Source organism: Corvus cornix, chromosome 2 (assembly GCF_000738735.6).
Source record: "Corvus cornix cornix isolate S_Up_H32 chromosome 2, ASM73873v5, whole genome shotgun sequence".
In the NCBI taxonomy this organism is placed as follows: domain Eukaryota; kingdom Metazoa; phylum Chordata; class Aves; order Passeriformes; family Corvidae; genus Corvus; species Corvus cornix.
Genome location: NC_046333.1, coordinates 86,983,898 through 87,011,467, shown reverse-complemented (window position 1 = coordinate 87,011,467; position 27,570 = coordinate 86,983,898). Strand labels below are relative to the sequence as shown.

Below are 27,570 nucleotides of genomic sequence, written 5' to 3'. Positions count from 1 at the left end.
CTTTCTGGAATATTCAAGCAAAAATTATTCCTCAACCCTGAATCAGTCAGGTGTTTAGGGAAGCAACTCATGTCTTGCCAGTTATTGAAAATACTTAATGGTCAAATTCATATCTGAATAACTGATGGAGATTTCCCAGTAGTGAAAGTTTCTCAGGCCCTGAAGCATTCTGCCAAGTATCAGATTAATAATCCTTTCCTCACGATGTTATGATGTAATTAACAATGTTTGCAGCCCAGCTGCTAAAGAGCTGCTTAAATTGAAGTGGAAAACTGATACAGAATAACTGAAAAACACTGCAGAATCGGAGAAAATAGAAGATACAATTGCCACATAATAGCCATGTTGAGATTTAGTGTAAGAACAGTGGCAACTCTTAAATTTTAAGAGCTAGGTTTTTAGCTTCATGAGTCTACCCGTGCTGCTGAAGTAAAGTCTTTTCCTGGCCATTCTTTCCCTTGCTTAGGCAATTATTGTGTAATAGATTGCAAAAATTTCTCGATTGCAGTATATTTCTGTGTTGAATTAGCTCTACTCTGTACTCAACTGTGATGTTGTCAGAAAGGAGTGTGGGGATAGAGCAAATGCTTAGGGACTAGGGGATGTTATTGTGCAGTCCTTGAGCTGCAGTGCTGATTTTCAGCATTCTTGACTTCTTTTTTTTTCACTTGTTTTAAGCATGGTGTATATGTAAACTGCATACCTTATTTCCTGCATCCTGAGGTATCTTTTGGCTTTGTGCTTGTAAAAAGAAAGATGCTGCAAACAGCTGACTTACTCAGCAATTAGTAAATTAAGTGAAATGGGATATTTCTAGGAAGAAACCTGAAGGTTTGCAGCATGATTTGGGAAACCGTGGGCAGGATTGCTGCATTGCCAAAGGCTGCATTAAAACAGCAGTGCTTTTTTTAGAAAAGCTAATTCATTGGGTTATTGTCGCAGTTTCCTCATCCTTGTTTTGACGGTGTTAATAGCTCAGGATTCTGTTTCAACAACCTGAAAGTAGTTACTGACTTTACAAAAAAAGGGACAAGAAAAAAATTAGGATCTGTATTACTAACTGAATCCATTGTTTTGGAAACTTGATAACGTAATGTTTCCTGTGTTCCTCCATGGTAAACAAAACTTCCTGAATTAAGGGACCATTATCTCACCTGAAGCCAGGAAAAGTTTGCCTGCTTTATTTTACTTAGAAGAATGGAATATTTTGTTGCTGTTGTTGTTTAAAGTGATCTTCCTACTCTTGCAAGTGAGAAATGATAGTCATTTGTCAGCTCAGCCAAATTTCAGATACTGTTGCAAGCAGCAGAGCTTTGCCTGGAGGCAGATGCATATATCCGAAACTAGAATTTCTGTGGGAGGGTTAGTATTTGTGCATGAAGACATATGCTCAGCCAAGCAGTTTGTTGGTTTGGGTTTATTTTCTCCTGCTGACACTGACAGACAGTCTTACTGAAGAGCTTTAAATCTGGCAGAAGGCAGGAAACTATTCCCTCCTCACTATTTATTTCCCTCACCACAAAATTTTGTTTTTAAATAGAGCATTAATATTTTTAAATAATTGAGTCCCTAGGCCAAACTTTTTTTTTTTTTCCCCTGGGGAGGTTCTATGTATTAGTCTGTGCCCTAGGGTAACTTTTTTCTGAAGGTTTACTTTTGTGTACTGTGAACTTAACTGTTCCCTGAGTTAAAGTCCTCCTAATAAGCAATGTGTTATTTTGGACTTTGGAGTTATGATGCTTGTTCACCTCTTAAACTGCTGTCTCTAATAAGGTTTCCATTACTTACTGGGGGCTAATGTTGTAATGTGTGATAATGTAAGACTTCGTAAAAGCTTGTGGACAAGAATACAATTTTCTCATTTTCCTCTTTGATTAACAAGTGCTAATTACATAGTGCAAGAGACTACTTCCTGTTTGATTTGTGAGAGTTTTTATCATTTCATTTAGTTCCTAAGTCAGTAAATATATAAACAGCCTTTTTAAGCTCTGTATACAGCCACAAATGCTTTAGTTTAGAACTCTAATATTTATATTTCTTCTGTGATGAGGCTACAGAGCTGAATAGACAGTAGTCTGTCTCATGCCAGAGTGCTGCAAGAAATGATTTCTCAGTGTCTAAAGAGACATAATTGGATGTGTGGAGCGGTGGTTTTACTTGGGGGATTTTCTACCACTTAGGACTTTGTTTGTTATCTTTGTGAGAAAATATTAATATCACTGAGGTCCTTTGTAAATGTTGAGAAGCATTGTGTAAATGTGACATTTGCTTTTACAAATTTACTGGTTGATTTATTTCAAGTACTGCCTCTTGTGAATGGCAAGTCTTAGGATCTTGCTTAGTTACCTCCCCCTCCCATTTTTCTCACTAAGTAATGTGCTATCGTTCCTTCTATAATACTCCATGTGTGTGAGCTTAAAAAATCTAAGCCTTTGACTAGAACAATTCTGTAGTTCCCTTTTTCTGCATATAGGATAGAGTTGCTGTAACTTTATTATCCCACAGTTGTTAACACTTGCGAACTGATTTCTTGGCCCATGGAAGGCTGAGGTTGTCGTCTTTTAAGCAATATTAAAGCAGTATATTTGGATGTCTGTAATTTTGCATCCCTCTGATCATCTCTGAGGTAATGGGAGATATTTGTAATTATTTCACTCTGTAGTTTCATTAGTAATTATCAGTGGAAATGAATAAAATGGGTATGGGAATAACTCATGTACATTTTTTTCCCCCTAAACTCATGCCATCCATACCTGTAAGATTTACTACTATCTGGGTGTTTTGCATCAGATCAGTGAAAGGGAGGTTACAGGTTATTCATTTGAATATTATACCTAGAAGAAAGCCGGCAGCTCTGCTGAAGCCCTCTGCATGCTGTTGAAGAAAGCATTGATCATAGGGCATGCAATTTTACAGAATGTAAAATTTATGAGGGCAGCTGTCATTGATTTTATTGTACCTATGTATTTAGCTGGTTTGTATTCATTATTAAATAGGATTAAATAGGATAGGTTTTTACTCAGTAGGTCTGGAAACTTTTAGTCTTCTTATGGGTTAGGGAAGACTAGAAAATGTTAAAGCACCATCTTTCTCAGCTGAAGGGACCCTCATTGATAACGTTTGCCAGTGTTAATGTTATGCACACTTTTTCTAGCAAAGCACAGTATTCTGAAAATGGAAACTGAGCCACATTTATAAAAACCAAGTGAAGAAATTCACGTTGTGTACATGACTATGCACATGCACACACATATGTAGGTATCTGGGGTTACTACTGGTTTGTACTGTGGAGGGGCTGATGATTCTGCCTGGTTGCTGCTGCTTGGTCTAAGGCTGTTGCCATACTTGTGTTTTTTGAGGAAGATGACTACTTGATCTGTTAGAGTAAGTGATAACCTTCTGATGTCTCCTGAGCTTCATGTGACTTGTGGTGAAGAGTTGCTGGTGAAGTCCAAAGTCACTGCTCTTTACACAGCAAATGTGTTGTCTGTAGTGTCAGGCATGTGCATCTGCTGCTGGTCCCACCTGAACTCATCCAAGCAAGGGGTGAAAGGACAAGACTGGAGTTGAAATTGGATAGGAAGTTGGAGTTTTTAGGGCAAAGTACAGCTCAGTCTTTATGTTTTCATAGCCTATTACAATAGAAGCATTACTGGCAAATGACACTACCCACTCTTTATAAACAAACAATGCAAACAAAAAACTTAAGTTGACGCCAGAATTAATTTTTTTTGGCTTCTGGGTTCCTTCATAGTGAATGTTTGTCAGTCGAGGGAGCTGAGAGGTGTCTAATGCATTTTGCACTGTGGCTCACATCCTCCATACACACCAGCGCTGGTTGCTTTGCATACTTGTGAAACAATGAGGGTAGTGTTTCCTGGCGGCTGAAGAGAAGGTGCAGAGGGTGTCTGCCAGCTCGAAGCAGTCAACACACAACTCTTTGTTGATAGTCCCACTGGAGATGAGCATGCCTGGATTGATGCTCTGTGCTCCTACTTAAGGCTGATGTAAGTTAATGCTATCAAAATAAACTGGTTTTGCTGATTGCCTTACTAATGTTTTTGAGTCATGATAGTTAAGAAAGATTTCTGTCATCTTTACAAACCTGCAGTGCTTCTCCTTATTTGTGAATAATTTGGGTTTTTTGTCTTTCTGGAGAGCAGTTGTGAGGTTATGAAAGATAGCTTTTTTTTTTTTTTTTTTTTTTTTTTTTTTTTTTTTTTTTTTGAGTTGAACAATTCTGTGTAGGTAGCTTGAATTATGAAAAAGCCATTTCTTACAGTCCAAAGAGATTTAGTAGTGATGCTGAATATGACAGTAGACACTTCACTGGTGAGAGCAGTAGACTGTCTTATATTTTTTATTTTTTCGTGGTGCTTTCTAGCCGTGTAGTACTCTCAAGTAACATGAAAATGAGCTTTTCAGTAGTCTTGATTTGGGGGTACAGGTTGGGGTGCACTTCTAAAAATCATATTTACTTCAAAATACCTCTATGTGTTCAATCACTCTTGGTCTCTTTCATACACTGCTTGTGTTGGCTTGTGTTGCTTTGGGTCCCTGTCCCCATGGGCAGCAGGAGGCCTGTGAGAGGAAGGTGCTCCTGCATTGTTTGCATGGCTGTGTGTGCCAGAGTCATTGCTTGGTTGGTGAACAACCTGTCAGTGAAGGCCAAGAAAAGTAATGACATACGCTTTAGATGTCAGTCTGATCAAAGCAAGTCTTACCTTGACAGATTTTTTCCTAAGTTTTGGGGAGATGATATGATAGCAGTGTGTACTTAACAGCTGTTAAACATAATACCTCTCTTTATGGTTTTGCTGATTCTATTATAAATGATGCCTATAAATCTTTTTTGTTTCAGACAAGTTGCATGCAGGGAAAAAAAAAATCTTTGGATTGTCTCCATTAAGAAAGATTTATTCAAATGATTTTTTTTTTTTTCCCTTGCTGCCTTTCTGTATAAGATAAAACCATGGAGACTTAAGGAACCAAACTGTGGTTGTTTTGTTGTACACTCTGCATTTTTTATGTATTTTGGTCACTTCAAGAAAACAGGAAGATGATGTGGTTTTCTCAGTGTTACAGATCTGTTTTCTCCAGAGTTTAATGGCAGCCTAATAATTTAATGCTTTTTTGTTCAGTCTCTTGCACTGATTTTTCTGACCTTGTGCAGGGTCATACTGAGCTGGTAGAAAAGTAATTTGATGCAATGGAGTTGGCTTCATACTTTATGGCATGTGCACGATTTTGTGTGTGTGGGGAGGTGTTTCACTGAATACAAAAGAAATTGACTGCACAGACTAGAAAGGTAATGTGTGACTAAAAAATCATACAATCAATCTGTATTATATTTAGGAAGAGGTGAAAGTGGTAAGTGAGGTGTGACAAGTTGGGATAGATATTTCATTGGGCATAGATAGCTCTGCATGATTCTTGCTGTTTTTAATATTAAATGTATCAGAAGGAAGTTCTCTGCATAATACAAATGCAAATATTGAGACTATTCAGTATAGACAGTTGCTTGAAAATGAGACAGTTATATTTTGCAATCTACAAACACTGTGGCTGTGAATCTGGTCAGCATATTAGAGCAACTGACTAAAATTTGTTTAGGTTTAAAAAAGTTTCAAATAATCCTTTCTTCATTTTCAAGTGGTTTGGCTGTGATAGAATTAATTTTCTTCTTAGTAGCTGGTACAGAGCTGTGTTTTGGATTCAGTATGAGAATGATGTTGATAACACACTGATGTTTTAGTTGTTGCTAAGTAGGACTTACTCCAAGTCAAGGAATTTTTAGTGCCTCATGCTCTTTGCGTGTGCAAAAAGCAGGGAGGGAGCATGGCCAGGACAGCTGACCCAAACTGACCAAAGGGATGTTCCATACCATAGGACATCGTACTCAGTATATAAGCAGGAGGTGGGGGGATGGGGAATTGGCCTGGGGTACAAATACAGGTTGTGTGGGGAGTGGTTTTGTTGATGGATGAGAAGCTCAACATGACCCAGCCATGTGCACTCGCAGCCCAGAGAGCCAAACGTGTCCTGGGCTGCATCCAAAGCAGTGTGGGCAGCAGGGAGAGGGAGGGGATTCTGCCCCTCTGCTCTGGTGAGACCCCACTGGAGCTCTGCATCCAGCTCTGGGGTCCCCAGCAAGGAAAAAGTGCACCTGCTGGAGTGAGTCCAGAGGAGGGACACCAAGGTGGTCAGAAGGCTGGAGCACGTCTCCTGTGCAGATAGGCTGAGACATTTCGGGCTGTTCCGCCTGGATAAGAGAGGGCTCTAGGGAGACCTTAGACCTTCCAGTACCTAAAGGGAGCTAAAAGAGAGATGGGGAGGGACTTTTTACAAGGACAGATAATTACAGGACAACAGGTAATGGCTTTAAACTGAAAGAGGTTAGATACAGATTAGATGTGGAAAGAACTTCACTGTGGGGGTGGTGAGACACTAGAACAGGTTGCCCAGAGAAGTTATGGATACCCACTCCCTGGACGTATTCAATGCCAGACTGGATGAGGCTTTCAGTAACCTATTCTGGTGGAAGGTGTCCCTGCCCATGGTGCGGGCTTGGAACTGGATGGTCTTTCAGGTTCCTTCCAATCCAAACCATTCTATGATTCTGTGAAGATCAGAAATGCATAATCAAGCCAGTGTAACATCCTCTATAACAGGAAGCCTGTGGACTGGAGAAAGCCGCATGTGATACGGTTACAACGCAAACTAAGGAAATATGGCACAGATAAAAAAAGCTATTTTAGGATGTGTGTAAACTCATTAGGTTAACAGTAGGCAGAGGTTTTTTTCAGTAGCTCTCTTTCAGCAAGGAAAGCATATTGTATGGGATTTTGTATAGTTCTTTCAGCTAACTGTTCTTGTTCATACTGGCTAATTAGCATATGGTTATGAAATCTAAAGACAAGATGTGTTTGGGAATAAATGCACTTACACGAAAGTGGGATGGCAATTCAGAAAAGCTTTCAATGTTGGAAAGGTGGCCTGGGAGAATAGGATTTGATTTAGAAGAATACGTGAAATGCTTTATATTTAGGTCAAAATAATGTAAAGTATGGAGGACATCTGTTAAGTTCCTCCTGCCACCCCATTCCTCACCATGGAATATAAAATGAAAGCCAACACTGTACTTTTGACAAAGAAGAGGTGCGTGTATGTATTGGCATTACTAATTGGTAGTATAATCTGGAGGGTGAGGAGTTGAACCTTGTGCTCTGTTCTATATTGTGAAATTCAAGTATTGTATCTGTTTTGGCCATTTTACTTCAAGAAAGATGTAGGCACACTTAAGTTGCCTCAGGACTGTAATGACTAATGATTTGGAAAAGGTGCTATGTGCAGAAGGAATAATTGAATTGGCATTTCTGTAACCCAAAGAAAAGATCAAGGGAAATAATAAGCTTTTAAGTGTGTGGAAGCTCACTACAAGTAAGTGAACAGCTGCCCTTGGTAGCTGTGCCTTGCTTACTAGCGGCAACGTGGGCCATACCCTGTGTGTCCTCCTCTCACTGTTTGCTTTTTGGGGTTGTGTTTTATAAGGACTATTTCTAGTCAGTGTGTGGACAGCACTGAACAAAGAGCCTGAATCTTAGGATCCTTTGAAGAAATATATAAATTAGCAAAATCACTGTAGTAAGGATCTTCATGAAACCAGACAGATGTATAGAAAGATACTTCAGTTTAAACTTTAGAGCAGATAGAAGAAAATTTGCTCCCGGACTTGCCAGCCACTTGGCCAGTAACAGACCAATTTCCCCATCGGTAAAAAAGGATCGTGTTCTCCTCCTCTGTAAGCACCTGAGTTTTAGTGAAGAAAAGTGCTACACAAAAGGCTAATTTACCATAAGCAACACTCATTTTTTTGTGTGTGTAGTGCATGTTACAGTGCAGTGTATAGAGCCTAGTCAGATACATCATAGAAATCTGTTTAACCTCTTGAAGGCAAAAGCTAATTTGCTTTGATAAAGGAGGTTGGGTCTCTTCAGAATTATGTCATGAGCTCTTATGTTAACATGTTCAGAAAAGAAACAAACATGTTTATGTTAGGTTTCCTGCTGGATATTTTTCTGGCTCTTTGAAACCTCCCTGTTTTTTTTCAGATTTGGTAAAAATTGGTATCATTTCTAGGAGATCTTTAGCCAGTTCTTTTAATAATCAGCCTTTAAGCCAAGACATTTTGCCCTTCTACTTTGGTATGCAAAAGACGGGAAACTGCCAAATATTATGCTTATTTCACCTGCTTCAGTATAGGGGTAATAATTAATGATTAGGCAGTTGACAAACACCTTTTCTATCGCTGCCAATCTTAGCCTTCCTTACCGCATACTTCCTTCATACTGTCATCTTACCAGAGTATCAGCATCTTTTCTTTTTTTTTCTTCCCTTGTGCAAAGATGTTAATCTAGACACACACGGGTGGTATAGAGGTAACAGTTTAAACAGGCAGAGCAAGAAACTTGAGTAACTTTGTAGGTTCAGATATAATGTGGCAAGTGCAAGATACAAGCTTAAGTAATATATGGCAAATATTACCTAAGTGTAGACAAATTACAGTTGCATTAAAAATTGAACAAAATTCTCTTGAATGTTAAGACACATTCTTTACTTTTCAGCTGCTTAGAATTTCCTTCAGACATTGCTGTATTAACTGGGCAAAGGCAGAGATTTGAAGGAATTCATTCAATATTGCTAAAGTTTTAACGGGTAAGACTTGGAAAGGCTCAGCCATCATCTTTCAGGTGTCACTTTTTTTCTAGAAGTGAAAAAATGTCGCTTCTTAAGCGTCAAGTCTGTGTTACTGTAATAACACCTTTTTTTTTTTTTACAAAAGCTGTCATTATAAATGCTAATGTTTAACTTGTGGGCGAGAGATGAAAGAATGTAAAAACCCCTACATCTATAAACTAGAATATGTATAGGAAGATTTAGTCCAAAAGAGTGATCATCTGGGGAGTTGCTCATGTGAATGTGTGCTGTTTTTTGAGGAGGCTGTTTTCTTGCCTTACTGAGAACAATTCATAGTTTGTTGTGCTAAGTATTCATGATTGGATAGAGGACGACATATATAGAACTCAAAAATAGATAACGGCTTATTTGGGAGGACAGGCAGTCCTCCCACTTAAATCATATCATCTGGAAGGCTAAAAAATGTTGATGACTTGTTCCACCTCTCCACTCTACCCTGCATATGTTGTTTTCCTCACAAGCTCAGTTCACTGCCTTCTTTTAGAAACAATCTTTGACTCCTTCTTCCTTGCATGGGATTTTAGATTTTGAAATCTTAAATGGGAAACTTTCCTCCCCTTCCACCTCAAGCTCTGCCAGTACTGAGCTAGGAACTTATCTGAATTTGTTTTTCTTCTAGGGCAGCCTTAAGACCTTGCTGGTGGAAGACCTCTTTTGCCTCTCCGTTCATGTCGGAATGGCCTAGGCCAGTCTGTTCCTCTATGGTTCCTGCCACAGGTGCTCTACAGCAATGTGTTGGGACTTTGCCACCAGTGCTAGTGGGCCATCCCGATGGCTGTAAACCTGCAGAGGAGGTGAGTACAGAGTGTGTTCCAGGAATTTTTGGTGCTTTGGTCAGGTCTGGCAGCTTTGGGTGTGTGTCAGAGCAAAGGGAGCACTCAATGACTGCCTGTGTGCCCCTGCTTTGTCACTGCATTGCACTAGGTTTGCGTGGCAAGGTTTTGCTAGTGAGTTAGAGGCGTCTTCTCTGAGAAGCTGCTAGAAACTTCCCCTGTGCCCAATGGAAGCAATGCCAGCCATCTCCCAGAGGGACCTGCCACTGGCCAAGGCCGAGCCCATCACTTAGTGGTAGAGTGTCTGGGGTACTGTACAGGAAACCCATCCTAGAGCAGTCTGTTCCTGAAGGACTGCACCCTATGGAAGGGACCCACACTGGAGCAGTTCATGAAGAACTGCAGCTTATGGGAAGGACTCAAGTTGGAGAAGTTTGTCAAGGGCTGTTTCCTGTGGGAGCAGGGAAGAAGTGTGAGTAATCCTCCCTCTGTGGAGGAAGGAGAGGCAGAGCTGGGATGTGATGAACTGACTGTAACCCCCATTCCCTGTTCCCCTGTGCTGCTAGGGGGAGGAGAAGGTAGAGAAAACTGGGAGTGAAGTTGAGCCCAGGAAGATGGGAGGGGTGGGAGGAAAGTTTTTTAAAGATTTGTTGTTATTTCTCATCCTACTCTGATTTGATTGGTAATAAATTGAACTGATTTCCCCATCATGAGGCTGTTTTGCCTGTGGTGGTCCCTGGTGAGAGGTTTCTCCCTGCCCTTATCTTGACCCACAAACCCTTTGTTATATTTTTTCTCCCCTGTCCAGCTGAGGAGGGGAGGAACAGTGACTTTGGTGGGCACCTGGCATCCAGCCAGGGTCAATACTCCGCATGCGTATTCCATATTTTACTGTTCCTTCAACATCCTGTTGGACCAGTTCAGTTTTCTGCAGCTATTGAACACGTGTCCATAAGAAACCCTTTGGATATTAGCGCAGACCTAATTAAACTGTTACTTTGGTTGTCTCTGAGTATTGGGAAGTATAGTATCCAAGTGGATAAAAGACCTCATTATTGGTTTTCCTAATTTTACCTTTACCTTCTCAGTATATCTTGAAAAGAGTTATCTAGTCCAGTGAGCTGGAATTCAGATCAACTTTCCATCCAGATGACCTAAGAAAGCCTGAGTTTCATTTTCTGTGTTTCTACAACAAACACAGTACCCTTAAACCATCCTTGTCAGACCAAAGAAGATTTATTAAACTACCACTGTGTAGTCACTGGGTGTGCAGTGAGGTGTTTAACAACTGAGTACTCGTGAAGCCTCCTCTGTGTGTGCATCTCCCACACTTTTTTTAAGCTTGATTGAAGCAAGATGAAGAACCAAAGTTTATTGGGATGGACAGGCAAAGATGTGGGATGACAAGTCCATTTCCTTTGGCAGAAAAGTTTAGCCAGTGCAGTTGTATTTAGTGTGTTAAATGCTGTCCTGCACTTGGAATCGTCGGTATTGGCATTTTGTGCTAATTTTTCATCCTGATTTTTTTCTTTCCTGGAACCTATTAGCAGTTTTCATAGATTAGTTTTCACAGGCTGAGTTCTGAAGGACTCTTTGGGCCCAATTCTGAAGTTCAGGTTCAGCAGGGTAAAATGGGAAAAGCCTGTTTCATGTTTGAGTAGGTCCTTTTCCAGTCAACTTGAAAAGATCTAACTTGTACTCTGAAATTCAGTGCTTAAAAGGTATAAATGGAACATGTATCAGTTTAGAGGAGAGGAAAAATTATATCCAAAATTACTACCTAATACTCTTTAGTAGTAGAGGCTACTAAGAAAAAAATCTAGGGTAAAAAAAGGTAGAGCAAATTTTTTACTTCTGGGTTTACTTCTTTTGGCTGCTCAAGTGGTATCTTCACTGATATTTCTTTCATGGTAGCCCAATCACCTCTTCTGTGGTTTTTGACTCTAATGTTGAGTTTAATGAGATAACAGATTTGAGTAGAAATAACTTCTGTTGGGGGGATTGGTCTGGGTCTGCACTGAGGGACCAGTGTGGCTGAATAAACACAATTGTTCTTGGTTATTTTTCAGTTGTGTCAGTTCTCTGGTTAAGTTTGTTCCTTGCTGTGTAGATTTTTGCTGGCAGAGCAGAAGGCTGGCATGTTGGAGTAGCAGCTACTTACACAGTAATAGTGTGTTGATAAGTCTTTAGCTGTGGTCTGGCTTCTCAGACATGTCTAGTCTCCTTGTAAGGATTCTAATGCTTTCAGAGAACATGAAAATCTTTCAGAAAAGGTACTGAAAAGTAATTTTAAATGTCTTGGAGCACAGAATTTTAAAAGATGTTTTAAAAAGTGTCTGATCTCTGATCTGATTTAATTTAAATTTTAACAGTTATTTTTATTTCTCAAATTCCATGATTTTCAATTAATATATAGCTGAATTTCCAAAACAGTTCCATCATATTCCTTTCTTTAATGTTTTCTGACAGACTGACCTTTTTTATGGTGAGTCTGTCTCTTGGCTTCTAGTCAGGAATTAATTTTGAATTGTAAAAAAGCTCAAGTTGCTACAAGCTTTATACTTTCAAAAATCATGTGTCAAATTAAATACACCAGCTGTTTTTTCCATGAAGTGCCTGACAGTTTCTGGGAAAACAGAATGGCAAAGTAGTAAGCACCAAAGTATTTGAGGAAATGTAAGTAATTTAGTCAAGTCTGATGCATACCTGCCATACCGAATGTTCTGCTGATTGTTTTCTCTATGCAACTATGCAGAAAATTGTTATCGTCACACTTATAGGTAACTGGGGAAACAAGTGAACTCTTCCACAAAATAATCTTTCTGTCTCAAATTGCATATCACACTCTTCAGATTTCTCTGGACTGCTGTACAGCACAACAAATAAATTCTAAATTTTATTTTCTTTTTTACCTTACTGATGCATTTCCTATATCTTGCTACGGCTATTTTATTTAAATTTGTCAAACCTCTTTCATACTAGGATGAAAACTTACAAGTTAGGCCAGATGAAAAACATGTTTTGGAATCACTAGCTTGAAGAGTATAGTCTTGAAATTTAATGTCTGAGTGAATCTGCCATTTTTCTTCCACAGAAAGAAATACTTAAGAAATAAAAAGAAATATTTAAGAAATAAAATCCAGCTACATTTGAAAAGCATTTATTACAGAATAATGAAAATGTAGCATTTTCTTTTGAAAATGACTTTGTTTAAATAATTCCCATGGCCTAAGTGAGAACTATTTTTTAAAAGTTTTGATTTTTGTTTTTCTAGCATTTTCTTTCACAAATGAACTCAAAGCATGATATGTTTGCCTTTTTTTAAAAAAAAGTGCAGATTTTTTAAGCTGTTAACAAAATACAACTGCTGTTTCTATAGAATTCTACTTATCTTTTCCATAGTGCTGCTTTTGACCAAATGTAAACTTGAATGTAAATTTCTATATTTGTCAATGAAGTTGAAGATTAGGAAGAAGTATGGGCATGGCCAATTAAAATCTCTGTGATTTGGCCCATATTTGTCTACCTTTACAGTTACAGAAATGTATTTAATTGGATGGGTGGATGCTGTGTGCCCCATGCTTTTTGAATCGTATGAGTTACTTTATATTTCTTAGATAGGTGGGTTCTTCTGCCACTTTCTCTTCCTCTTCTTCTACAGTCTTGAGTCCAGCAGTAGCAGATCATTTTCCATCCTGTCTCTACTTTACCTGTTATCTTAATTTTTGTTGGTATGGTAGCAAGCTACCATAGAGGTAAGAACAATGGGGTAGGAGGGGGCATCTGCTTGCAGAGACCTGAATTGGTGATAGCTGCTCCCTGGCAGAGTTACGGATAGTTTGCTTGCTGAATAGCAAAGAGAAAAAGGCACTGAAAAGGAAAGGGACAGTAGAACTGTGGTGAGAATGTCTCAGTGTGAAACCAGCCTTTGCAAGCCTTTGTTCACAATGGACAGTATTGATACCTCTGTAAACTCTCTTGTAATGTCAGGCATCACAGGTCAGCATATAAACCTCTGTAGCTCACCTGAAGTCTGAATTCTAGAGCTTAAGTTCAGTTCCTGTGGAAATATCAGTACCAGTGCTGACGACCAAAATGCCACATGGACAAAGATCCAGGACTCTAGTCCTGAAGAAGAGCCATTGCTATATTGTTCTGCTTGCAAACTATTCTAGCAGCTTCTCCCTATCAGTTTCTTCTTGCCTTGTCCAGTCTTGGAAAATGTTCTCAAGTTCTACAGGATTTCCAGAACTCTGCGTTTATTATTCTGCCTTTTTAGCTTTTTATCTGACAGTTCTTTTCTTCTTGTTCACCTCTTCAGTGTAGAACCCAAAATATGCCTACTTTAGAAATAAACTTTACATGGAAAAATTTATGAGTCTCATGGTTGAAAAAAATCTCATCGTTGTTCTTTTTATACCATATGTACATTTGCATGGATTAACAATTGAAACCAAGGACTTAAAAGTGTGATATTTCTCAAACTTGTGTTGTCAGCTGTACTAGTTTGAAAGCAAACCAGTGAGAGACTCAAAATCAGAACTACAATTTAATAGGAAAATTAAAAATAAATGCAGTAGTACAGAAACACTGACAGGGTCAGGATACAACCTGACACCCTGTCGGGCAGGGTGGTGGTAGCACTCCAGTTAAGTGGTGGCTGCAGTCTTCTTGAGGTGATAGATGTGGTTCTGTTGAAGCAGTGATCCTGTAGAAGGGTCTGGTCCTCCTCAGAAGGTCCAGTGGTGGTTATGTAGCTCTTGTCCTCTGGGAATCCAGTAGAAAAGGGCTGAGTGTGGTGTTCCAAACCTCAGAGTATATCCAGGTAGGAATACTTGGTTCCTCCCCCTGGGCTGAGCACCTCACAATGGGAGGATACAATTTTATGAGTCATGCAGTGAGGCTGGACGGCCCATTAACAGAAGATATCCCCCAAAGGGAGTTATCAGGGGTGTGTCGTGGAAGAGATAAAGAACCCTGCCCTACCCGGTTTTAACAGATGGTGATAGAACACATACTTTTGGTTACATCTTACATTGTAACCTAAGACATCAGCGATCTCTGGAAAGACAGAATTAAGAAAAACTGCATCTAAACCAAGGAAGTCTAAGGGGGAAAGGGAAAGATGGATGTGAAGAATCTTCTCCTTAGTGCGATACTGTGTGTGTTAATTAAGAACAAAGCAGTTGTTAGCAGCAGAAGTTACCTGCTGAGCAGACAGCTTTATGATGTGAGAACAGGCTTATCTGAGAATGTACGCTTATAAACTGTATGGCCTTTCTGTATAAATACAGCCTTTTGCTCTCTAGGTAGACTTTTTATTTGCCTATGTATATAAAGCACAAGTTTTTGGGAGAAACATTGCAAAAATTTCATGAATGTATTGCAAAATTTGATAATGCTTTTCTTTTTTTTCTCCATATCCGATCAGTCTTTTCTTTCTAGAGAAAGAGAAGCATGCATACTTCCTGATATTTTGTTGTTGTTGCTAGACTTTTCTGGATGGAGATCTGATGTTTTCTCTGTATTTCAAAAAGTGTTTAGCCCTGCAAAACTACTGATTTATTTTGGTTAGAATTTTGATGTTTCCCTAGACATAATGAGGTGTGGTGCTTTTCAATTTCTATTTTAAACTATCTTCAGTGCCACTTTTAAAGGAATGGGAAGTAGAACTTGTTAACTTGTTTGAATTCTTTGCCATTCTTCATTCTACTTGCAATATCATTCTTCATTTTACTTGCGATAGTAGAACTGCAATGTTAAATGTGTTAAATGATTGTCGCCTTTATGTTTTCAAATTACATATCCCAATTCTTCAAGTCTTCACGATTAGTATGTGTTATCTTATCAGCAGTTTTTAATTTGATATCGGCCTATATTTGATTTGTCAGCAAGTTCTGCTGTTACTCTAGGCAGAATTCAGCCAGCTCCTCTGGGATAAACACCCTATAGCCCCAGCATGTATCATAATTTCTTCTTTATCTGTGTTTTTTTCAAAGCTTTTCTTCTAAAACACTATTTTGAATATTTACCACATAGGCAGAGAAGGCAGAGAAAAAGTGTTCTTCAAAGTTATTTGGTATTTCTTCAATTTTCCCTTCTGGATTTTTAATCTACAGTAGAAAGTTTTCAGGATTAGAGGTGTCTGCAGTTACTCAGACAAGGATGATTGAATCTAGTGACTGGAAATCTCCTCTATAATATATTTTTTTCTCTAATTAGCTGACTCTGCTTTTCTTTAAATCAAATTCTTGCCCATTAGTGATTCACCCTTAATGATGGCTATTTGCCTATGTAATTTTCTGCCATCTTTTAAAGTGTTTGAAGAATTAATGAATAATTTTATTCTGCTCTAACTTGTGGCTTTGATATATACCTAAAAAATAATCAGAAGCTTTATAGAGATTTGATATTTTAGAACATTTGAGACTTAGCTTGAAAGATTTAACAATTTCTTACAACATACAAGGAAGCTGTCAAGGATGTCTTGTATAAGATTTATTCACTTGATTGTTCAGAGCCTGCATAGGTATTTGTCTATGAAAAATGTGTAGCTAGCTTCGTGATGGTGAATTCACCTGACCTTCAAGTAGTAAAAGACTTCTCCTTGAAGTTTGTAGTTCTTTCATTCTGACACCTGAGTTTCTAATTTTCTTCTCTTCTAACTTAATAGAAGAACAGAGAGTAAATTTGAAACCCTTTTGTCTGTGTTCGTCACTGTTTTCAAGAAGAATTTGCTTATTTCCTCAAAATACTTCAAAAGCAAATGCTACCTGACATTTATGAGCATTGACATGTGCAGACTGAAGAAAGTATCGTCTGCAGAAAATTCTGTTATTTGACACATTTGTTTGAAGAGCAACCTATTGATAAGGATAGTATCCATTTTAGTTCAGTCTCAGCTGGTAAATTCTGAGTTTTCTGTTAGACATTTAAATATAGAACTTTTAAAACATTTTGGAAGACAATTTGGTTTTCTGAACCATGCAGAAACATTTTAAAGGAAGATGGAAAATATGAGCATTGAGACTATGAAACTGCTTACTGTTCTTTTACTTCCACATAATCTAATCTCCTGCATATGATTTCTTAAAGAATCTTTCTCACAATACTAAATTTAATTTTTTCCAGAAGGAATTTTAACTTTAAAAGAAGTCCTATCAGCTAGCCTATTCTACTTACAGCTCATCTGGCACCTGCCAAGTTATTTAAAATAATCTTTGGAATGTATGACTTCTTGATCATTAGAAATTCTTGACTGCTTACATGCTTTGTTTCTTAGTGAACGTATGCCTTGTAAGGCCAAGTGATGCTGCTTTTGGCTAGAAGCCTTCATGCTGTGTTACATCCTGTCACATGATCAAGTACCTAAACATATGGAGGTGTTTACAGCTTTTCCTTGCAGACAGCAAATAGGATCCTAATAGCCTAATCTCTACTACTGTGACACTATTCCACTTGAATATAAATTTTGGGTAGTTCAGCTTTTAATCTCTTAAAAGACCACTTAGCTCCAATAGGGAGCCTAAAATTACTTAGTTTTAAACTGTTTCTTCTGAGTAATAGTAAACCTGCACAGTCTGTACCTCACATGACAAATTGTTTTTCTCGAGGAAATGGAGGTCCTCACCTAGAACACCTGTGTTGATGTGACCTCGATTTTCCTCTAAAAGTCCTGCAGTGTTGAGGTTGAAAGACAGCTAACACAGCTCTTCAGGGATTTATTAAAGACTGCAGTCAGTTTATAGCTCTGGGATGCTGATCGGCAGGAGTGTTGCTGTGCTGAAAAAGCTAAGTGCTGGGTCACCATCTGTGAATCTTCCAAAAAGAAAAACTACTCAGTGGTTCTAGTCCACTTCAGCCTTCTAGGCTGCTGTGAAGGGTAGCAGAAGGCTCAAATAGGTCTTACTGATGCATCTTCGGCCATTAATTATTGCATGTCAAGGGTTTATGAGCTTAAATCATCTCTTGCTGCTGTTAACAACAAAAGCTTTTCACTCATGAATTGCTCATTGTCTTTGTGCTGCCTCTGATACTCAGTGATGAAAATACTGCCTGTGTTCTCTAGCTGGCTGTTACTCTTAGTCAAGCACCCTCAGCAGCCCTCCCAGAGTGTACATGTGAAGTAGCTATGGCTTTGAAGAGGAAAGTTTGCTCTCTGTCAGCATCTGAGGTGTCAGTAACCCAATTTAAGACTGCAGTTGTTTCAGGAAAAGAAATAACTGTCTTTCGGCTTATAAATCTGCTTTCCTAAAAGGATTGCCTATTCTGCACCTGTCAGGAGAGGCAATTCTGCTTTTCGGTCTAAGAGGGAAAAGGTTTGAATAGTAGTGGTTTGAACTTACCTGCCAGTACTGCAACACCCAATAACTTAATGCCCATGCAAACACCTCCTACTTCTCTTTGCTTCAGGGTGTTGTATATCTGTGTATTCATTTTGTTACGTGTTGCAGTTAACATGGGCTAATGATGTACTCTAAATATTTGAAGCAGTACTGTAAAAAGATGTGTAGTTGTTTTTTGATATAGGATTGGCAATATTAAGTAATGTATTCTGATTTCTCACTGGACATAGTAGAAGTATATTTTAAATTTTAGAGCAGTTGAAAAAATGGAAATATGTGGAGAATCCCTGAATGAGATGTCTGGTTTTAGATAATTTTCATTCGACCTGTAGAACAACTGAGAAATGAAGTTGTTGCCTCAGACATTTGAAATCTACTTCAAAGTCATAGAGCAGACATCTAGTGAATCTCAGCTGGTTATATGACAGCAGGAGTCCTTGTACTTTTATTGTATTCTTAATTTTCAAATTTTAGCTATCCTCTTGAGCTCTTACAATATTTACAGTGATATTCTGATAGGGAATATTTCATCTCCCTCCTGGATCAATTTATTCCTTTTCTTGCATAGCAAAAATTGCTGTAAAAAAAGAATGTAAATCCAAAATCTGTGGATTGGATTCGTTTGAACTCTTATTATTTGATTAAGATATTGTTCATCTGGTCCTTTGAAACCTTTCCCATTGCAGTTTCTTCCTGCAAGCAAGACAAGGCTTTCTTAAAGTCAATCTAAAAAGGTCTGACTATGACTGGGAAAAAGGGTAATTTAAGTGATTTCAAAGGTTTTCATTTGAGCAGTTGTGTAAATAATATTTTATTTCATTCTCAAAAATGCTCTATTGAGGGAATTTGGCATGCTTACAAACTCATTTGAGAAACCATTAAGAACTGATTTGCAAAATTATAAGCTGTTTTCAGAAGTTCAGTGACTATAGCTAAGAGGTTTCTGAAAACTATAGGTACCAAAGTAGCGTTGTATTTTCAATTAACTTTCCTGGATTAACTGAAAGAACTTGTTTTAAAAGTCAAACTTTTTAAAAGCCAAATTTTTTTCAATTCAGAAATGTAATTTCCTTACTATGTAGAAGTACTTAGAACTAACCATAAAAGTTTAGGGGTTAAGTAAAGACTACTTGGGTAAGAAGGCCCCTTCCAGAGTGAAGTAGTCAATGATTCTGTGATTCTAAACAGGGAGAATCAGAGGTTCAAGTACTCGGTCGCATGGTTCCCATACAGTTATAAACAGTTTGATAAAACTGTAGTTGTAGTGCATATCTGTTGTTCCATTTTGGGTATTGGTTTTCTATGTGATGAGAGATTTTAACCTCACAAGAGCTTCTACTTTTGTAAGTATAATGATGCATTCTATTCATTTGTAGGAAAGGAGGTATGAACCAATAGCTTCTGCCTTGGTATATGAAGTTCATCCTTGTTTTTCAACTGTAGTCAGCTACTTCTATGTTTGTGTTATTCTGCCTTTATTCCAAGGCCTACCAGTTTTGGAAACTTAATTGATATTTTTTTCAAATGGTCAATTAAAAAATTGACTTATGAATTAAAACATCACTTCTGATGAATTAAAAGTGCAGTCTTCCTACACAGAGCAAAAGGAATAGAAATTTATTTTACTGACCTACATTTCTCAGATTTTTCTGAAGAGCAGGTTTGCTTTTAATGATTTGTTTTCATACTGTTTAGACTGGTATGATCTGCTTTCTCTCATCACATCCTCAGAACTTACTTGCTGAATTGTACTCAACAGATGAGTACTAAAACCTTTCAAAATCCCTCCAATGAGCATAGCCCCATGAAACCTACTTCTCTTATATTAACTTCTGAGCAGAAGAGTACTGGCACCCTCAAACTCTTTAGTATTATTTTTGCCTGTTGAAATTTACTGGATGTATTTGTGTTTCTGTGAAAAAGATGAAGAATAACCCTTTTTCCACAGGTGATGGGCTGACCTTCTGATTTAAACATTTTTTTACACTTGCTTTTATAGCATTGAAAGGTAGTGCTTTGTTTATCCTCAAACTGACCTGTTTACTGACGTTCTGATGGTAATCAGCTCTCTGCAAACAAGCACTAAAACCAATTTAGGGCATAGGCCAGTAAAAAAAATAAGCCAACAAAAATCAAAACACATCAGCACAGTAGCAAAAGTAGTTCTGAAACCTGACTGTAGTGTTGGCATCACTTCTGTCATTACTAAGTAGACGGAGAAGCTGAAAATTCAGCTTTGTGTAGGCTTTCAGTCTTTCCTTAGATGCTGTTCAGTTAATCATTTGCCATTTAGTTTAAATTGATATTAGTAGCTTAAATATAGCAGATGTTGTGTCAGGATTTTGACGAGCCCTTACTTTGTGCCAGCTTCTGTTTATTCATATCTGAAAGTCTGGAAAACAAACTTTACATCAGCTTTGTCTGGTTACGTGCTGCATCCAGTGTAGAATCCTGATTTAGCTGAATAACGGCAATGAAGTCCTTTGTCAGGTCTGCCACAAAGTCGTATTGAAGACTGATCACTAGTATAAACAGAGATAAAGTTGATCCAAAGATAAAAATGACTGAGTATTTGTATGCCATACTGAAAAAGAGCAAGTTTTCGTGCCATGCCAACTGTGTGTGTAAAAGAGGTGGTTATGTGAAATAATGCTCTTTATATGAGCAGTAATTTTAAGGATGACCTTTTCCTATAGTGTCAAATGTATCATGGATTTTGTCACAGGGAAGAAAAATTCACTTGACCTTCAGAAGTAACAAGACTTGAATGTACCCATTTTTCCTCTTTTGTCTTTATTCTTGATAAAGTACAGCCTTCGTTTCTACCCTTCCCAAGGTGTTTTTAATACTCTTTTTTCTTCCATGGTGTAAGAGTTTTGTCATCTATAATCCAGTATTTTGAAGAGATGAAAAATACTTGGTTTTGCAAAAATCTTCAGTTTTATTACATTACTCTGTAGGTAAATGCAGTTATTAAACCTATGCATTTGGGGATTATTTCTGTGGTTGCTGGACTAGTTTATAGATGCAGTTGGCTTTCTTTGCCATAAGGACACACTGCTTATTAATTTTAAATTTGCTATCAGGCTTCAAAGGTTTCTTCCTGCAGAGCAGCTTCCTAGCATGGTAATACCCAGCCTATATGGATAATAATCATAGAATCATAGAATAGTTTGAGTTGGAAGGGACATCAAAGATCATTCTAGTTCCAGCCCCTTGCCATAGGCAGGGATGCCACCAGCTAGATCAAGTTCCTCAGGGCCCTATCCAACTTGGCCTTTAAGTACAGGAATTTGTACTTTTTACTTACTAAATTTTTGAGGTTTTAACCTGACTGTTTTTCTAACCTTTGGATGTCCCTTGAACCAGACACCCAGATCCATTCCTGCATATTGTTTCAGGTTATTGTCTGCATGTTTCACCCCAGCTGGGTGTCACCAGCAACCTTGCTGAGTATGCTTTCAGTCCCATCCCACAGCTTCTCAGTAAGGACACTAACGAGTATCAGCTCCAGTTCTGGCCTCAGACAGCTGCCACCAGTGATTGTCTGTCAGCTGGACTTTGTACTGCTGGTCAGAGCACATAAAGCCTGGCTGTCCAGCTAGCTGTCCACCCCCCTGATAGCCCACTTCTTCAGATTAAATCTCATTAAGTTCTGAAAAAGTACTCTGGAAGACTGTCACAGTCCCTGTTGAAGCTAATGCAAACACCATTCACTGCTCTTCCTTTGTTCACCAAACCAGTGCTCTCCTTGAAGCAAGCTGCCGAGTTGTTCAAGTATGGTGTGGCCTTGGTGTATCCATGCTGCCTGTTCCCCTTTTGGTTTCTGTGTTGTGGTGATCTGTTTGGGGTTGGGTTTGTTTTGTTGCTTGTTGTTTGGTTTGGTTTTTTGTGTGTTTGTATGTAAGATTTCTTACATAATATTTTCAAGGACTGAAGTGAGACTGACTAGCAGATGGTTCTCCAGATTCTCCTTTTCTTTCTTGATGAGAGCCTTTTTCCTAATCTTGAGGCAGCTCTGGATCACCATTTTAGACCTTTTACAGATGATAGAGAATGGCCCTGCAGTAAGATCCACCTGCTCCTTCAGCACCCTCAGATGCCACCTTTTTGATGCCATGGAGCTGCACATGTCCAAGTGGTTTAAGAGATCCCTGACTCAGTCTGTGTGTCCTGCATGTAAAGTTTCACTCTCTCAGACTCTGCCACTAGGTTCTGGAATGGGGAACCCAATAACAAAGAAGCTGAAAAAGCCACTGAGTATCTTAGCCTTTGCCATGCTCAGCGCTGGATCTGCTTTATTCTCAGACTTTTTTTTTTTTATATATCCTTAAGGTGCCTTTCTTGTTGCTACTCTTGTTTCGTTCTGACTTGTACTCCAGGATTATGTGGGAACCTCCTCACGTGCTCAGGAAATGTAATTCAGGCATATTCGTCAGTCTTTCTTCGTACAGCATCCCAGCCAGTATAATTGTTCTGGAAGGGCACTTCTGCAGGCTTTCCTTCTGTTGCCACAAGTAGCTAATTTCCTGGATTTGTCTCTCTCAGCCCCTGTCTTGGGAGTCTCCATCCGCTTATGCTTTGAGTGCAAGGCTTAGGTGCCTCTTCTTTTTTTGCATCGTGGGGCTTCGACTTGTGGCACTTCAAGGTCTCTGTGGAAATACATCCACCTACAGTTAGTTCTTGCTCACTTTGCTCCATAGCCTCTTCCACTGAAGAAGCAACACCTCAGGCAGAGCGTCCCTCCCATGGCTGAGGCCACCACCAACTCTCCAGCAACGGAGGGAGAAGACAAACGTAGGGCTCAAGCCCTGGGTGGCAGAGCCCTCTTCCCAGAGCTCTGGGTCAAAGTATGCTGAGAGCAGTTGCTTCATCAGAGTTTCTGGGCCCCTCTGCTTCACTGCTGTGCTGCCTGAATTCTGCGGGGAAGCAGAGAGGGAGAGTGCTGTCATAAAACCAGGGGTGAAAATACAGTGTAATTCATGAGATGGTAGGCTGCCCAAGGGAATGAGAGCCTTCATCTAAAGGCACAGGGAAGGGCCTTATCAATGGAAAACAGAGTGTGTTGAGCTTTTGCATGGCTGTCTTTTCATCACTTGCCTGAACCCTCGGAGGATTCCAAGGGTTCGCAAAGTCTTTCTTTGACATTTCACTGAACTGACAAAGGAATTTTCTTGTGTTAGAGGCAGATATACCACCAGGCTGTGCATTCTAAAACACTTGATATAGTTGGTATTTTTATGGACACTAGTCTAGATTATGGTTCTCCTGATGTCTTCCTAATTTGAGGACCCCAAAGCACTGTGCAGTGTGTGTTTTACACTGCTTTATAGCCTAATATCACGCAAGTCTGAACTTCAAGAAGTCTGAAATAATAAGAATTGATAGAGTTTTCTTTCAAAACGCGTTTTATTTTATTAGCATTTGTGTTCTTTAAGTACAAGCAGGGTGGTGGTATGACTTGATTCTTTGCCAAATCCTTTCTATGGTGTCCCACTTTGGAGCAAAAGAAACCTATTGTGTGAAGAGTTTAAGTGCAGTCATATACTGTGTCAGACAAATTTTGTCTGTATACAGTGTTTGTTTCTGCCAGTGGTTGATATACATATCTAGGGCAGAGAATAGGGGAAACTGGAATGATGCTTCCTCGCTGTACTCTCCTGGAATGCAGTGGCTCAGAAGTTCATGGTCAGGGACTGCCTGAAGTAGGAGTGAGGACTTGGTATTTAATAGCTGATGAAGAGACTTGCAGCCCTGGCAGGGGATGGTGGCAGGCAGTTCCCCTGGATGACTACCATTGTAGGGAATACATTCTTTTTTTGGGTTTTAACCTCTTGCTGCTAAATTCACTTGATTTCTGCCAATACAAGAGGAAGGAGTAAAAGGCAACAGTTGATCTCTATTTGCCATCTCTGTACAGCTTTTGATTTTATAGACCTGCCACTTGATTTAGGTTGCATCTTTTCCAGAGAGGAAAAATGCTACTTTCATCTTATAATGAAGCTGTTCTTTGTCGTATTCATCCTTTTGCACTTCTCACTTGTTCCTTCTAATCCTTCTATATCCTTTTTGAAATGACAAGACTGTATGTTCACACAGCACTCAAGATGGGAAAGCAGATACTGTGTAATGGCACAGTGATGGTTTGGTTTCTGTTTTCTACGTAGTAGTCTGTAACAAATTTATTTTTCTTTTGCTGCTGCTGATGGTTTTACAGAACTTTATAGTACAGCTCCCAAGATCCAGAGTTCAGGTCTACCCTCATGTCTATTTAAAAAAAAAGATCAGAAAAAGCAACCAAAAAACCCCAAACAAAACAACCCCTAGGATTTTTTTCTCAACATACATCACCTAATGTTTCATTGTGGTAATTTCATCTGTTACTTTATCATCAAGTTGTTAGTTACAGATGCTTTTGCAGTTCTTAATTTCATACAGTCATCCCTGTACCCCAAAACTATATAGATACAAGCTGAGATCCCAAACAAAATTCATTCTTGGCATTTGATGTGCACCTATGCAGGAAGCAGAGGGGGATGTACACCCTTCTAACCTTGTACAAGTGGAAGGTCACAGGCTTCTGTGTTGCTGTGCCATCCAAACCTGTGTGACTTCAGAGTACAGGGATGCAGGGAGATAGGAATGTGTCTGCTGCCGATAAGAAGAAATAAGCTGTATTTAGAAGAGGGAAGTCGTGGTATTTTCCCTTAAGAAGGGTGGAGGTAGGCAGGGGTCAAATTATGACAGTAAAATACTAAAGGAAGGGAAGTCTTAACAAGGCTTTTAATGAAGTTTTTGCATAGTTACAGCTGATGTTCTTTACGTCCAGCTGGCATCCAAGCCCCATGCGGCAGCCACTCACTCACTCCCCACCACCCCGATGGGATAGAGGAGAGAATGGGAAGAATTAAAATGAAAAATGAATTGAGTTAAAGCAAAAGCTGCACAAACAAGCAAAGCAAAACAAGGAGTTCATTCACTATTTCCCATAGACAAGCAGGTGCTCAGCCATCATCAGGAAAGCGAGGCTCCATCATGAGTAACAATGGCTTGGGAAGACAAAAGCCATCACTTCAAACATGCCCACCCTTTATTTTTTCCTCCCCCAGCTTTATATGCTGAGCTTTATATGATTCCATATGGTATGGAATATTGCCTGAGTCAGTTGAGGTCGGCTGTCCTGGCTGTGTCCTCTCCCAGCCTCTTGTGCACTCCCAGCCCCCTTGCTGGTGGGGTGGGGTGAAGAGCAGAAAAGGCCTCAACTCTGCGTAAGCACTGATCAGCAGTGACAAAAACATCCCTGAATTATCAACATGTTTCCAGCACAAATCCAAAACATGGCCCCTACTGATTGCCGTGAAGGAAATTAACTCTACCCCAGCCCAAACCAGCACAAAGGCTTGTGACTAAAGTTCCCCTTTTCAGTAAATTCTTCAGTTTTCACTGAAAGCATGTAAGAAGAACTTTGTGTATGTAATTTGTAAAATCTCCTAGTGTGTCTTTGAAGTCTCTTTATTTTATTCCCTTCATTTTCTGTGTTAAGAGTGTCTACAATTCTGGTTTTAAGTCATAAGCTGTTCCCACTGGTAAACATTTCAGAAGTACTTTGAGTTGAAATATGTCAGTGGTGGTAAAAAAAAAAAAATTAAAACTTAAACCCCTCCATATTTTAGTGTAAGGAAGCTCAAAGCTGTTCTTGATTCTGCCCTACCAGTCATGGAAATATGCAGTCTTTGTAACAAAGTCTGTAACTGGAATAAGGCAAAAGAGAATTTCAAAGGTTGGCATTCTAAAATTGTAATGTATACATGTTGAAAAGGTGTAAAGGTTTACTCTGTAATCAAATATTAAACTAATAAAGTCAGTTTAAGTATCAGAATCACTAACTTTAGCTTTGCATACCTAGTAAATGATCATGGTGGCTTATGGGTACGTTGTTAACCTTGCCTACTGTTTAATTTTACCAAAAGGGATGTTCATTTTTGGTTTGCTGAAAGTAAAGCATTTATCTTTGTGATGAATGTGTAATATGCAATTAGACCCTGTGTAAAATCCTGGCATTTGTGGGCCAGCATTCCTAGTGATGGACCCAGAATGTCAGTGTGTCCTTCATGGGAGAAGCATGAGAAATATTAGCCGTGGGATTCACACAGTAGAGACTGAGACCCTACTTCCCAAGATGTTCCTGGTTTTCATTCACTGAAGTTGTTCTGGTTTCCAGAGGATCCAGAGAGTTTCTTCTCATGTCATTAGAGTGCCTACCTTCTTTTCCAGTGGCTCAGCCAAGGGCTCTGTTTTGGTCACTCACTTTAATGTTTCACATGATGAATGTTAACATCATAAAGGACTGGAATAATGCTGCTATAACTGACCCTGCTCCCTTAATCTCATTGAAATGCATAGAGTGTTCATTTTATTACATACATCATTTGGTAATTAAATTGTTACATTTAAAATAGAGTTAAAATTTCTGCTTTTAGCATCTGTCCTCAGGTAAATTTTGTGACATCTTTTTTTTTTTTTTTTTTTCCAGATATAGAACGTGGTCTCTCAAACTGGATTAAAAAATACCTGTTGATGTTTTTATTTATACTTTTTTATTTTTGTATTTGACTTAAAGTGCCATGAAAAAATTTGCATATTGCAAGGTGGTCCTTGCCACCTCTTTGGTTTGGGTCCTTCTGGATATGTTTCTATTGCTGTACTTCAGTGAATGCAATAAATGTGATGAGAAAAAGGAACGAGGCCTGCCAGCTGGAGATGGTAAGTTTTCTGCCTGAGTATTCTTTAAATTATGCTCCTTTAAAATTGCTCTCTTTTTAAAGATATGGGATTTTTTTTTCCCCCAACAATGTAGCGTTGTGTCAGCATTTAGGTGTCTCAGAATGTTCCATGGTTTTTTGAATGACTAGGAAATAACCATGTTTCCTGAGATGTGTGTTGCAGACTTAAAACATTTAAGATGTAGAATTTTAAGCACTAATGTGTATGAAATAACCCTAAAAAACTATGCAACAAGAAGCTCAGAAATGTAAGCCGTGTTAATGCAGTCTAAAGCATATTTTAAATTTCCATGAGTGAGAAAGCAAAGTCACTATTAACTTCACTAGACTTGCTAGTAAAGCAAACCAAGCCAACAGCCAAGCTCATTTGTCTGCCTGCCCCTGCAAAAAAAGACTTGAACCAACCAAACCAAAAGACACTTCCTGCCCCACAACCCACCTAAGCCAAAATTTGGACAATGACTGTAGCAATAAGGCACAGTGAATATTGTCATGAAAAGGTTTATGATAATAGAATGGACTTGGATGTAAAAGTGACAAGTATGAGCACGTGCTTATGTACATAACTTGTAAGTGATAGCTGTATTATTCACTACTAAAGGTCTTCAGATAAGTTTTCAGTTTTGTTATTGCCATCTTTGTTTTTGAGTACCAATTAGATGAGTGGAGTGTGGTGTTGTTTTGTTTTGGGCTTTTTTGGCAGCACTACTATTGATGTTGCCAACTTTATTTTTAGGAAGTCAGCATAGTTGATCACATGGGAGAAAGGAGTGGTGCAGGGAGATTTCTCATCCCTGCAATGGCTCAGCATATGCATTTAGAACTGCAGGCAGCTGCTGCCTCCAGTTTGTTTGTGAAACATCTGATTTTGTAGTTTGGTGTCTCTCCCACCAAAAAGGCTATGTCTGTATT

At 38.9% G+C, this 27,570-nt stretch overlaps 1 protein-coding gene across 2 annotated transcripts in view; it reads left to right on the top strand.

Moving 5' to 3' along the window:
* Window positions 1-27,570, top strand: part of GALNT1 (polypeptide N-acetylgalactosaminyltransferase 1) — an 87,340-nt gene that overhangs the window by 15,883 nt on the left and 43,887 nt on the right. Inside the window, exons 2-3 of one of the 2 annotated variants that reach the window (XM_039550171.1) lie at window positions 9,377-9,551; window positions 26,409-26,638. In XM_039550171.1, the coding sequence (XP_039406105.1) occupies window positions 26,500-26,638 (139 nt within the window). In that variant the 5' untranslated portion in view covers window positions 9,377-9,551; window positions 26,409-26,499. The remainder of the gene's footprint in view (window positions 1-9,376; window positions 9,552-26,408; window positions 26,639-27,570) is intronic. The other variant, XM_039550172.1, reaches the window with a different exon arrangement.